This window comes from Aegilops tauschii, chromosome 7 (genome assembly GCF_002575655.3).
Source record: "Aegilops tauschii subsp. strangulata cultivar AL8/78 chromosome 7, Aet v6.0, whole genome shotgun sequence".
NCBI classification, from domain to species: Eukaryota; Viridiplantae; Streptophyta; class Magnoliopsida; order Poales; family Poaceae; genus Aegilops; species Aegilops tauschii.
Window position 1 is genome coordinate 622,422,564 of NC_053041.3, and position 11,922 is coordinate 622,434,485.

Sequence of the window (11,922 nt, forward strand, 5' to 3'; positions counted from 1 at the left end):
ACCGCAAAAGCTATAGGACTACCGGGGAAGCTACGATTTACACACCCGAAAGTAAGTACTACTAGCTAGTTCCGCGCATCTCCTAGTGATTCAAGCGCTAGTTTCATCAATAACATTTAGCATGCTTGCTTATCAGTTTGATTGACCTCAATTTCTTGTAAAGTGGTTATGGCAGGAAGCCAGAAATAATTACTGTGAATACTACGTTTGCGAGTCCATCCGCCACACGACCTGTGAGCGGGGCTACTCTAAAAAACAATATGAAGTGCGTAAGCAATAATATTCACAATTTTATTTTATTACCATCATTTGTGTTGAGTTTCATTCATTCATATATATGTATTGACCCCCTTCTTCAAATTAGATGTTTCAGATGCGGGATGAACTCCTAGCACCAGATCACATGCGAGCAATTCAAGAGAAATTGGCGGCATTCTTTCTTGACCACGTGATCAATAAAGATGGAGAATACCATGTGGACCCTGAGTTCATATATAATTAGGGGATTATATTGTAAGAGATCTTATATTGTATATATGTAGCCAGTAGCGTCGGATAGATATACGAAAACTTGTTGTTCGACCAATCTCTCGGAGAAGGAGAGGTCGATATCACTTCTCTCTGTATGTGACAATCTTCTGTACTTAATGGTTTCCTTCATTTGCTTACTAGCTAGCGTGTCGAGTCCTTTCTATACGTACAGTACGTAGCGTCGACCAAGTACGGAGATAAGAGAGAGGACACTTCTCTCTATTAATTAGCTAGCTAACACAATATATGAAACACCTAAATTAACCCTACAAAACCCACCCCTTTAAAAAAAAACCTCAGCTCCTGTCAGCTGCTGACGCGTGGATGCCTTTTGGTCCCGGTTGGTGCTACCAACCGGGACCAAAGGCCCTCCTGCCTGGGCTCGCCGCAGCGGCCATGTGGAGGCCCATCTGTCCCGGTTGGTGTAAGAACCGGGACTAATGGTATAGGGCTTTAGTACCGACCCTTTAGTCCCGGTTCCCCAACCGGGCCAAATGGGCCTTACGAACCGGGACAAATGACCCTTTTTCTACTAGTGTTACACTAGTAGGAAAAGCCTTACAGGTGTAGATAATTAGTGGCGTTAGCCCCAAACGGAACGTCGCTGGTATTTTGGCAAAATGAAATAGAACAAAGGGCAATTGAAACCGCAGGTTTAACATAATAATCAAAGGTTGAGTGCATAGGAACCAATCAATATTTAACTGAGCTCCCTATAAAGAGCTACAATACACTGGCAATACAACATGCACTTGATCAGTTCAGTCCAAGCAACCAAACAAAGTCTTGAGACTAGGTAATTGATTGTTCCGAATGGGAAAAGGATGATGTTCGTTGACTAGAATTCACAAATGTAAGGACGGGAATCATGTCAACTGATAAATATGGCTGCGATGCATTAACCCTCCAAAGGAGACAGATTGAAACCTAGCTCCAGTAAGTATCGCACCGTGCAATTGTATAGTTGCTATATGTGTAACGATTGTTGTCACTGGCAAATAAAATACAATACATGCTGACAGCAGGAACAAATACCAGAGTACATGCTAAACAGAATCTCACTGGAACTAAATAACTTGTGCAAAATTGGATGGCCAATAAAAATCAGCAGATACCACTCCAGCTATATATAGCCTATAAATTTGAATACAGACGCAAAATAGAAGGGTATGTTCAACAGAAGAATGCAAAAGGGAAAATAAGGTAAGGAAGCCCACGCAAAAAATATTGATTTTTCTTATCGCCAACTCTAGTATCCAGCTTATATTTCTATAAAAATGAGGGTGTGGGTACAAAAATACGTATAAATATAGCATGTTAAATTAGCTAATAACCGGGATACATGCACAACTAAACTTTAATTGGGATGTCAGTACGACATTTCAACGTAATCACCCTAAACATGAAAAGCAATAAAAGCTTAGGTTTTGAGAAAACTTCCAAGATTTAACATTTCTATTTCTATTTCATATATATAAGAGCATGCTGATCATGGATGCTGAATAAATACTCACCAGAGCTCTCATAAACATAGCATTCCACTGAAGAATAGGCGCTGCAGATGTCATATATTTTTGTGCTTGCACTATTATTAGATGTGGCCTCCTGTGACAGATGCAGTATCATTTTTTAAGCACTGTCGCACATTTGAGTATTAATTCCAGTAAATCAAACTCATGTTCCTGTCCTTCGAAGCCATTGATTTCCACTTCTTCGAGAGCAGTCAAGGAGATAGTTTGAGATCTCCAGTTTGTGGGTTCACATGGACAGTGTGGCGGGCATTTTCCTTTCAGCTAAAACCAAAAATAAAATTTAAACTACTACTTAATTACACAGTGTAAAATTGAGAAATTATATGAAACAGGCAGGGGAAGACGAATAATTACCAGCGATCTCTCTAGGACGATCTTAAGCCTCTGTAGACCTCTAGAAATACGAGTAATCCCGAGGAGATGAAACAGCAGTGCTCCAAAAACATGTCCGGCTTTTAGGAGACGTAGCTCCAAAAGAGAGAAATCAACAACCATGTGCTTCTCTACCTCCTGCGCAAAGTTGTCTTCATTGGAAATAAACCAGCTCTGAAAAAACATTGACAGGATATATATCATTTGTACAATTCAGTGGAGTGAACTATCCATCTATCTATTACTGTATGTACTAAAAGCACAATAATACAGCAGAAACAAGAGAGATTTGCTAGAAATTATCACAAAAATGCAAAACATCAGGTCGTCGCTAGGTAAAATTTCGTATGTAAACATACTTGTCTTTTTGAGTCTGCATGCTAGCTTGCTAGTTCCGATAAATTGAGTAAATTGAGCATGAGTGGAGTGTGGATACATACATGGGATGCATGAACGTGGAGCGAATGAAGCTGTTCCTGTCTCTCTCCTGTGTGTACCCACAACCTCCCGAGTCTCCAAGGACCAAACTGGACAATGCTCCCGGCCTCGAAATACCACCACTCCCACGACACCTTCCCCAGCATTGGCGCCGAGACGGAGATGCCGCTGACCACCTTGTAAGCGCCTACAGACACCGTCAATCGCTGCAGCAGAGGGGCGACGATGTCGACTGCATCTGTGTGTAGTATGCGGGTTTCAAGGAAAAGTTCCTGCAGCGATGGCAAGTGGAGTGAGATCAAGCCATTCTGGACAAGCCCGAAGCCATCGTTGACAAACTTGAGGCTGAGCACGCGGAGGTGCGGGCATCGTGGGAGCAAGCTGTGGAGGCCGCCCAGGCCGTAGGAGATGGACAGCGTCCGGAGTGCGGTGAACTCGCCGTCGGGGCAGTAGAAGAGAAGCCTTTCCAGCATCAGGGATTTGGTCCGCCGGAAGCACGGCAGCCGCACGAGGTTCGGCCCGCCTTCAGATTCGATGCTCCACGGGAAGCTGAGGACGATCTCCTCCGGCTGCAGCCGCACGGCAGCGCGGAGCAGCCTGCTGGCCGTGGCGCCCACGGGCCAGGGATGCCTGCTGGCGTTAGGGACGCGGACTTCCAGGAGGGAGACCGCGGCCGGGGGGCCACGGACACGGCCGACCGCGGCGGCAATCGACGGCCGAGATGCGTCCAGAGATCGCGCCACCGGCGGGAGAGGACGCTGGTGCGCGCGGCCGTGACAGCGCATCCCATGAGGGCGAGAATGAGGAGGAGGAGCTCCTGCGGGAGGGAGCTGATGAGATCCGGTTCGCCGCCGTCGCCGCTTGGGCTACAGAGCTGCGGCTGCGCAAAACGCAGGCGACGCCCGGGGCTCAGCTCCATCGGAGCAGCACCACCAATCTGCGCGGATGAACGGAGGGGACGACGCCCGGATCTTGACTCCATGGAAGGGAAGGCAGTGTCGCCAAGCAAAACCAAAGCCCACGGTTCCCCCCCCCTTTTGAAACTGAAACCCCGGTGTTTGGGTCCCCACCCAGCTTTTCAGCCGACCATCTTTATCATATACACTTTTTCTTTTCAGCCGAGCATTTCCAAATAATCTCGAATTCCAATGTAACATTTCAGGAGCAAAACATTGTCATCGGAGGCCTTAGGTAAAATGAAGGCTGACCCTTTTCATTCAAACCAACAGAGAAACGACTCGAGTCCCGCGCAAACGTTCCCGAGCAACCTACCAAATATGTTCGCTTTTGGTGGAAACCTGGGAGAACCATACCATTTTTTTCTTCTTAATTTGTACCCGCTCCGCCGATGAAACTGACAAAACTACGTCCACTACATGTAATTGGCAAAAATGGCATGACAAAAGTGTGACCAGGCGATATGTATCTCCTCCCTGTAAAGGAAGCCACTTCCCTCCGTAGATCGGGGTTGAATGCGGCAGTCCATGGGCCACAAGCGGCGCCGGCTCGAAGCACACCAGTAGATGGCTCTTTCCACGATAAGGGTTGGCAGAAGTACCATATCATTCGGGTGTGAGGAACTGGATCAGGGTTGAATGCGACAGTCCAGGGCTTGGCATGGAGGCGCCCCGATCCGTCCTCCCCAAGCAGCCCGCCCTCCCCCACCCCCCTCCCACACACACACATTATTGTCCCCATCGCATTGCCCAGAGCACACCACCCGTGAGGCTAGGTGGTGGTAGACGGCCATCCGGCGACCGCATTGACAAGCACACCCATTCCCTCATGTGATCGACTTCTCTATTTTATTCTCTATGCAAGATCCACTTGGATTAATACCACCTAATTTGGATAAGTTACATGCATCACTTAATTAGTTTGAAAATCCACATTTTCTCACCAGGTGTTGCCTTGCTAGAACATCTAGTTGTAAATCCCTCTACATGCAAGGCTGAAATTTTGATAAGGAAATTTGCAATTTATTCCATAAAAACACCTTATCACCTTTTGGCAATTTGTACATTAGTTCATTCTTCACCTCATTGCCAAAGGGTTTAGGATTTATCCTAACCATATTTGTCATTGTCAAAGATGACAAATGCCAAAGGGGTTAGGCTTTACCCTAACCATATTTGTCTTCGTCGATGACGACAAGTGACAAAGGGTTTTGGATTTACCCTAACCATATTTGTCATCATCGACCACGACCAATGCCAAAAGGTTTAGGCTTTACACTAACAATATTTGTCATCTTCAACGACGAATAATGCTAAAGGGTTTTGGATTACCCTAACCATATGCCAAATGCATAATTAATCATTCATCATTCATCAACAAGCAAGATCATCATGCCAAACGCATCATTCATCAACACGAAGATCATCATGCCAAATGTATTAGTTATCAATGATGACAAATGCATTATTCATCAATTAGTCCGTTCATCCATCCATCCTCAGTACAAATGATTTAACAGTTCAACACTAAAAGTTCAATAGGTTCAACACTCACAGCTCAACAGACATGACTTAACAATTTAATAAACACTCAAAGTTCCACTGAGATGACATAATAGTTCAATTAAAAACAAACTGATTGTTTCCACTAGTTGTCAAATGCTACACCATCCTTGATGTCTTCTTCTTGATCCTCTTCTCTATAGGACCAGCACAAACACCTCTTGATGAACTAGGTCCATCTGCCCTTGGAGCAGAATATGGTGTTATGCCACTCATTGTACTAATAGCACTTTGAGAAGAAGATGATCTTAGGGGCCTTGGAGGAGGAGCTGACCAGTAGCATTGAGTTGATCAACAACGACTTCCTTTGGAGTGATACTTGAAGGATACTTGGGCTTGAATGTCACTGCCCTAGAATAATGTTTGTATTTAGTTGCATCAGAGGCATTCATGCATCATATTAATCTTCTGAAATTTGAATTGAGGGGATTCTCTAAGCCTCAAAATTAAATAAAGGGCAAGAACCCTAAAAATTTCATTCAATGAACCCAAAACACCCTTCATTAATGTTTCATAATTTTGGCAAGGGTTTGGATCCAAACTGAAAATAGTGAACATTTTTAAGGAATATATTGGGCACTGGATTTAAATCATCATTGTATTTCAATTTGGATTTGTATTCATAACATAGAGGATATATTTTCAAATAACTTTGAAATATTTTATGTCCATTTGGAAAATTCCATTTAGCAACATAAAAAATATATTCAAAGGGCTTTTGGCATTGTTTTGAAATTGAAATAGTGGCAAAAGAAAAATAAAGAAACAAAACAGAAATAAAATATAGAGAAGGACAGAACTTACCTGTAGCTTACCTCGGCCCAGTAGCCAGGCGGCCCTGCCCACCAGTGCCGACACCGTCTCCCACCTCGCGCCAGAAGGACGCGAGGTGTGTGGTCGCCGCGCACGCACACACAGGCCACCTCCTACCTGCTTACCGCCTCCTGGACATTGCTATGGACGCCACACCCCCTGGCCCTCTCTTTCTCTCTCCCGTGTCTTTCCTCTCCTCTAGCCCGCTCTCCCGCAGCCGCCATGAGCACCCGAGAGCGCTGCTCAGCGTGGGGCAAGGACACCAACGGGTAAGTCCGGATGGCTGTCGACGGGAAAGTTAATTACATGTAGGATATTTTCATTACAAATAGAAATGTAACTATAAATGATATTTAAGTCATCGACATCACCAACACTCCGTTCATCATGGGGATCATCATCAACGTCGTCATCTTCACCATCACCCTCTCTATCATCATCCATCTCCAACCCTGGCTTTCAATCTATGAACTATTACCCTAGATCAGTTGTTGCGATAACTTCCCGGTGTTAATTGTTGTTGTGTAGATGGTGCTTAGTGATTTGCTGGTAAAGCATTGTAAGATTGGTATTAATATCATTACCCCACTAATCATGATTCATATGATGCCTTATGAGTAGTCTGTTACATTCTTGAGGACTTTGGAGAAACCTTATTGCTAGTAACCATGAGAAATTGAGTAAAGGTCAGTGTGTTGATATTATGTTGTGTTGTAATTCTCTACTGGTGATGTGCAAACCTCTATTGCATATCACTTCACCTTTCTCGTCCTAGAAGAGAGCATTATGTGATAAATTTTCTTAGGACGGATGGCTGGAGTGATAAATATTAGTGTGTCCTAAGTTTGTGAATTACTCCCTCTGTGGTACTATGTAAGACGTTTTTGCAAGCTATGTTAGTTTGCAAAAACATCGTATATTATGGGATGGAGGGAGTATTTCATAAGGAGTAATCAGGGATCCAATATTTTAATGATGGTTAGATGTTATGTTAGTTATTCTCCTGTATTTGTGGATGCTTGCATGGATGGTATAATCAGAAGTATGTATTTTGTGTAAGTAAGAACAATATATAAGTTCGGCTTCACCACACAACACTTATCAAAGCAATGGAAGTTAGTATTACTAGAACTAGGTGAAAACATCATGTCATCCTCGAGAATGATTTGATCCATATAAGTAATATCACCAGCTTGTCCTTAGCACAATTAAGAATTGGGCCACATGCTGCACATTTACACTTTTATTGCAATCTAGATTCTCTCATTTATTCTCTTGATCAAACAAACATACAAATAGTCTTGCAACTTTTTTAGTGTTTTCTTTCTATCAACCAATTTCTTCTACTCCTCATTGGGTTTGACACCCTACTTACCGAAAGGATCTAGAATTGATCCTCTATATATGTGGGTTATTTTCCATAGAATATTAGAGTTGGCGGGGTATGACGTTTTCCATAGAATTGATCCTCTATATATTCGACTTTCCTTCTCAACAAAAGAGTTCTAACCATTAGATTTACCAAGATACAACTCCAGCAATAAAATGGAAGATGCATGTAGCTCCAAAGCTACCGCAATGTCTGAACACTTCTTGGATTTGGCTAGCCCTCAGAATTGAACCAACTATGTGGGGCACATATCTTGAGGAGGGAACCACAGGAGAGACACGACCAAGCGCCAATTTGAGGGAGTAGAAGATGCCGCTGCGAAAGATGACCTGGCGAAGGCTGACCCAGAGACCGCCATGCCACTAGCGGGATAGGACGCTGATGCGCACGGTGGTGGTAGCGCATCCGATGGAAGAAAGCAAGGAGGAGTAGGTCTTCAAGGAGGGTGCTGAGGCGGTCCGCTTCGTGGCTTGCGCTATCAGGCTCTTGGGTGGAACTCCGGGGCCCTAATCTAACCTCCGTTGAAGACCAGATCTCAACTCTGATGGAGTGACAAAGCCCTAGAATTTTGGACTCGGGTTCTAGCTATGCTTCCAGTACCAGGTGCGATGCAATACTAATGCACTAGACTAGTGGAGCAACACTGCTCCTTATCAAGTGTGAGGTTCCACCAACAATCCCCTTTCATTCCTTTTGTCTACACACATGTGCGAGGTTTAGCAAGACATGGGTTGTCTACACACAAGTTGCCTGGTTCTTTCAATGGGAAGAACCTAGGAAGTTTGTGCTCATTGTCTCGGCTTAGTGCCTGTTGTCCGGTGCGTCACCGAGAGGCATCGATGGAAGGGGGTAACAGAGGTCACGCCAAGGACAAGGTCGACCATAGCAACAAGAGGTGGCAATGAGATCACACATGGCGGTAGATGGTTAATGAGCGACAAGTGGCGGCGATGAGATCAAACATGGCGGTAAATGGATCTGTGGATGGTGGCTGATATGAAAATACCAGAGGTTACACTAGTGGGAAAACCCATATAGGCCTAGATAATTAGTGGCGCCGGCCCAAAACGACGCCGCTGGTATTTTGGTAAAATGTAATAGAACACAGGGCAATCAAAACAGAAGGTTTAACATAATAATGATAGGTTGAGTGCATTGAAACCAATAAAGATTCAACTGAGCTCCCTATAAAGAGCTACAATACACTAGTAATACAACATGCACATGATAAGTACTGTCCAAGCAACCGAACAAAGTCTTGAGACTAGGTAATTGACTGTTTAGAATGGGAAAATGGTGATGTTTGTCGATGAGCACTTGAATCCGCAAATGTAAGGACGGGAATCATGTCAACGGATAAATTTGGCCGCCATGCATTAGCCCTGCAAAGGAGAAATATTGAAACCTAGCTCTAGTAAGTATCGGCCCATGCAATTGTAGAGTTGTTATATGTGTAATGATTGTTGTCACTTGCAAATAAAACACAATACATGTTGACAGCAGGAACAAATACCACAGTACATGCTAAACAGAATCTCACTGGAACTAAATAACATGTGCAAAATTGGATGGTCAATAGAATCAGATGATACCACTTCAGCTATAGCCTATAAATTTGAATACAGGCCCAAAACAGAAGGGCACGATAAACAGAAGAATGCAAAAGGGAAAATAAAGTAAGCAAGCCCACACAAAAAATATTTATGTTTTCTTATCACCAACTCCAGTATATATCCAGCTTATATTTCTGTGAAAATGAAGGTGTGGGCACACAAAATCGGATAAATATAGCATGTTAGATTAGCCAATAACTGGGATACATGCACAACTAAACTCTAATTGGGATGTCAATACTAACACATTTCAACCACCCGAAACATGAAAAGGAATGAAAGATTAAGTTTCGAGAAAACATACAAATATTAACATTTATTTTACTATTTCATATATATAAGAGCATGCTGATCATGGATGCCGAATAAATACTCACTAGAGCTCTGATAAACATAGCATTCCACTGAAGAATCGGTGCTGCAGATGTCATATATTTTAGTGCTTCCACTATTATTAGATGAGGCCTCCTGTGACAGTTGCAGTATCATCTTTTTAAGCGCTGGTGCACCTTTGAGTATTAATTTCAATAAATCAAACTCATGTTCTTGTCCTTCGAATCCATTGATTTCCACTTCTTCAAGAGCAGTCAAGGAGATTGTTTGAGATCTCCAGTTTGTGGGTTGACATGAACAGTTTGGCGAGCATTTTCCTTTCAGCTAAAACAAAAAATTAAATGCAAATTACTACTACACAGTGTGTATAATTGAGATATAATATGAAAGGGGAGAACTAGTTATGTACCCGCGATCTCTCTAGGACGATCTTAAGCCTCTGTATACCTCTAGAAATACGAGTAATCCCAAGGAGATGAAACACCAGTGCTCCAAAAACATGTCCGGCTTTTAGGAGACGTAGCTCCAAAAGAGAGAAATCAGCAACCAGGTGCTTCTCTATTTCCTGGGCAAAGTTGTCTTCATTGGACATAAACCAGGAGCTCTGAAAAAACATTCACAGGATAATATATCATTTGTACAATTCTGTCTTCTTGATATAAAAGGAGACAAAATATTGAGAATATATAGGATGTTGCCCCCGCATTGCCACTTTGCTAGTTCCGGTAAAGTGAGTAAATTGAGATGAGTGGATGATACATAGTACTACATGGGAGGCAGAGGCACTAATGTGGATTCAAAAAAAAAAAAAATGCCACTTTGCTAGTTCCAGTAAATTGAGTAAATGGAGATGAGTGGATGATACATACATTGGAGGTAGAGGCACTAATGTGGAGCGAAGAAGGAAGCTGTCCCTGTGTCTCTCCCGTGTGTAGCCACAACCTCTGGAGGCTCCAACGACCAAAGCGGACGATGCTCCCGTCCCCCAAATACCAGCACTGCCACGAAACCTTCTCCAAGATTGGCGCCGAGACGGAGATGCTGCTGAGCAGCTTGTAAGTGCCGAAGGACACCGTGAGTCGCTTCAGCAGAGGGGCGACGATATCGACTGCATCTGCGTACATTATGTTGCTCTCAAGGAAAAGTTCCTGCAGCGATGGCAAGTGGAGTGAGATGAAGCCATTCCGGACAAGTCCGAAGCCATCGTTGACAAACTTGAGGCTGAGCACGAGGAGGTGCGGGCATCGGGGGAGCAAGCTGTGGAGGCCGCCGAGGCCGTAGGAGATGGACAGCGTCCGGAGCGCGGTGAACTCGCCGTCGGGGCAGTAGAAGAGAAGCCTTTCCATCATGAGAGATTTGGTCCGCTGGAAGCACGGCAGCCGGACGAGGTTCCGCCGGTCTTCGAATTCTACGCCCCACGGGAAGCTGAGGACGATCTCCTCCGGCTCCAGCCGCACAGCGGCGCGGAGCAGCCTGGTGGCCGTGGCGCCGAAGGGCCCGGGATGCCTGCTGCTGCTGGGGATGCGGACTTCCAGGAGGGAGACCGCGGCCGCGGCCGGGGGGGCACGGACACGGCCGAGCGCCGGTACAATCGACGGCGCGAGGTTGTGGAAGACGATTTGGCGGAGATGCGTCCAGAGATCGCGCCACCGGCGGGAGAGGACGCTGGTGCGCGCGGCGGTCGCAGCGCATCCCATGAGGGTGAGGATGAGGAGGAGGAGCTCCTGCGGGAGGTTGCTGATGCGATCCGGTTCGCCGCCGCCACCGCTTGGGCTACACAGCTGCGGCTGCGGGAAACGCAGGCGACGCCCCGGCCTCACCTCCATCGGAGCACCAGCAATCTGCGGGGACGAACGGAGTCGACGACGCCCGGATCTTCACTCCATGGAAGGGAAGGCAGCTTCGCCAAGCAAAACCAAAGCCCACGGTTTGCCCCCTTTTGGAACTGAAACCCCGGTGTGTTTGGGTCCCCACCCAGCTTTTCAGCCTATCTTTATTATATACACTTTTTTCTTTTCAGCACAGCATTTCCAAAATAATATGGAATTAAAATATAACATTTTCAGGTGCAAAACATTCTCATCGAGGGCTTTAGATAATAATTGAAGGCTAACCATCTTCATTAAAACCAACAGAGAAACTACTCGACTCCCGCGCAAATGTTCGCGCGTTGGCGTGTAGATCTCGCATTGGCGCGAACGTTCCCAAGCAACCGACCACATATCTACGCATTTGGTGGAAACCTGGGAGAGTCATACCCTTTTTTTCTTAATTTGTACCCCATCCCCCGATGAAATTGTTAAAACTCGTGTAATTGGCAAAAATGCCCGGTAGAAGTGTGACCAGGCGATATGTATCTCCTCCCTGTGTAGGAAGCCACT

General features: G+C 45.0%; 1 protein-coding gene and 1 pseudogene across 1 annotated transcript; both read right to left on the minus strand.

The window, feature by feature from the left end:
• Nucleotides 1-1,169: 1,169 nt before the first annotated feature.
• On the minus strand, nt 1,170-4,623 carry LOC109735353 (uncharacterized; annotated as a pseudogene).
• A 4,085-nt stretch (nt 4,624-8,708) lies between these two features.
• Nucleotides 8,709-11,511, minus strand: LOC109735352 (uncharacterized). The gene is made up of 4 exons (XM_040395084.3): nt 10,411-11,511; nt 9,951-10,145; nt 9,586-9,865; nt 8,709-8,977 (listed from the first exon to the last, which is right to left on the minus strand). Exons 1-4 carry the CDS (start codon nt 11,365-11,367, stop codon nt 8,940-8,942), a joined length of 1,470 nt encoding a protein of 489 aa, XP_040251018.1. The 5' UTR covers nt 11,368-11,511; the 3' UTR covers nt 8,709-8,939.
• Between the last annotated feature and the right edge of the window lie 411 nt (nt 11,512-11,922).

Bases quoted from the DNA above. Each gene is read 5' to 3' on its own strand.
- LOC109735352 (XM_040395084.3), bottom strand. From the start codon at position 11,367: ATGGAGGTGAGGCCGGGGCGTCGCCTGCGTTTCCCGCAGCCGCAGCTG. The intron at 9,866-9,950 runs GTACATAACTAG...TTTTTGTTTTAG, and splicing joins TCGTCCTAGAGAGATCGCGG to CTGAAAGGAAAATGCTCGCC. The intron at 8,978-9,585 runs GTGAGTATTTAT...TCTCCTTTGCAG, and splicing joins CTATGTTTATCAGAGCTCTA to GGCTAATGCATGGCGGCCAA.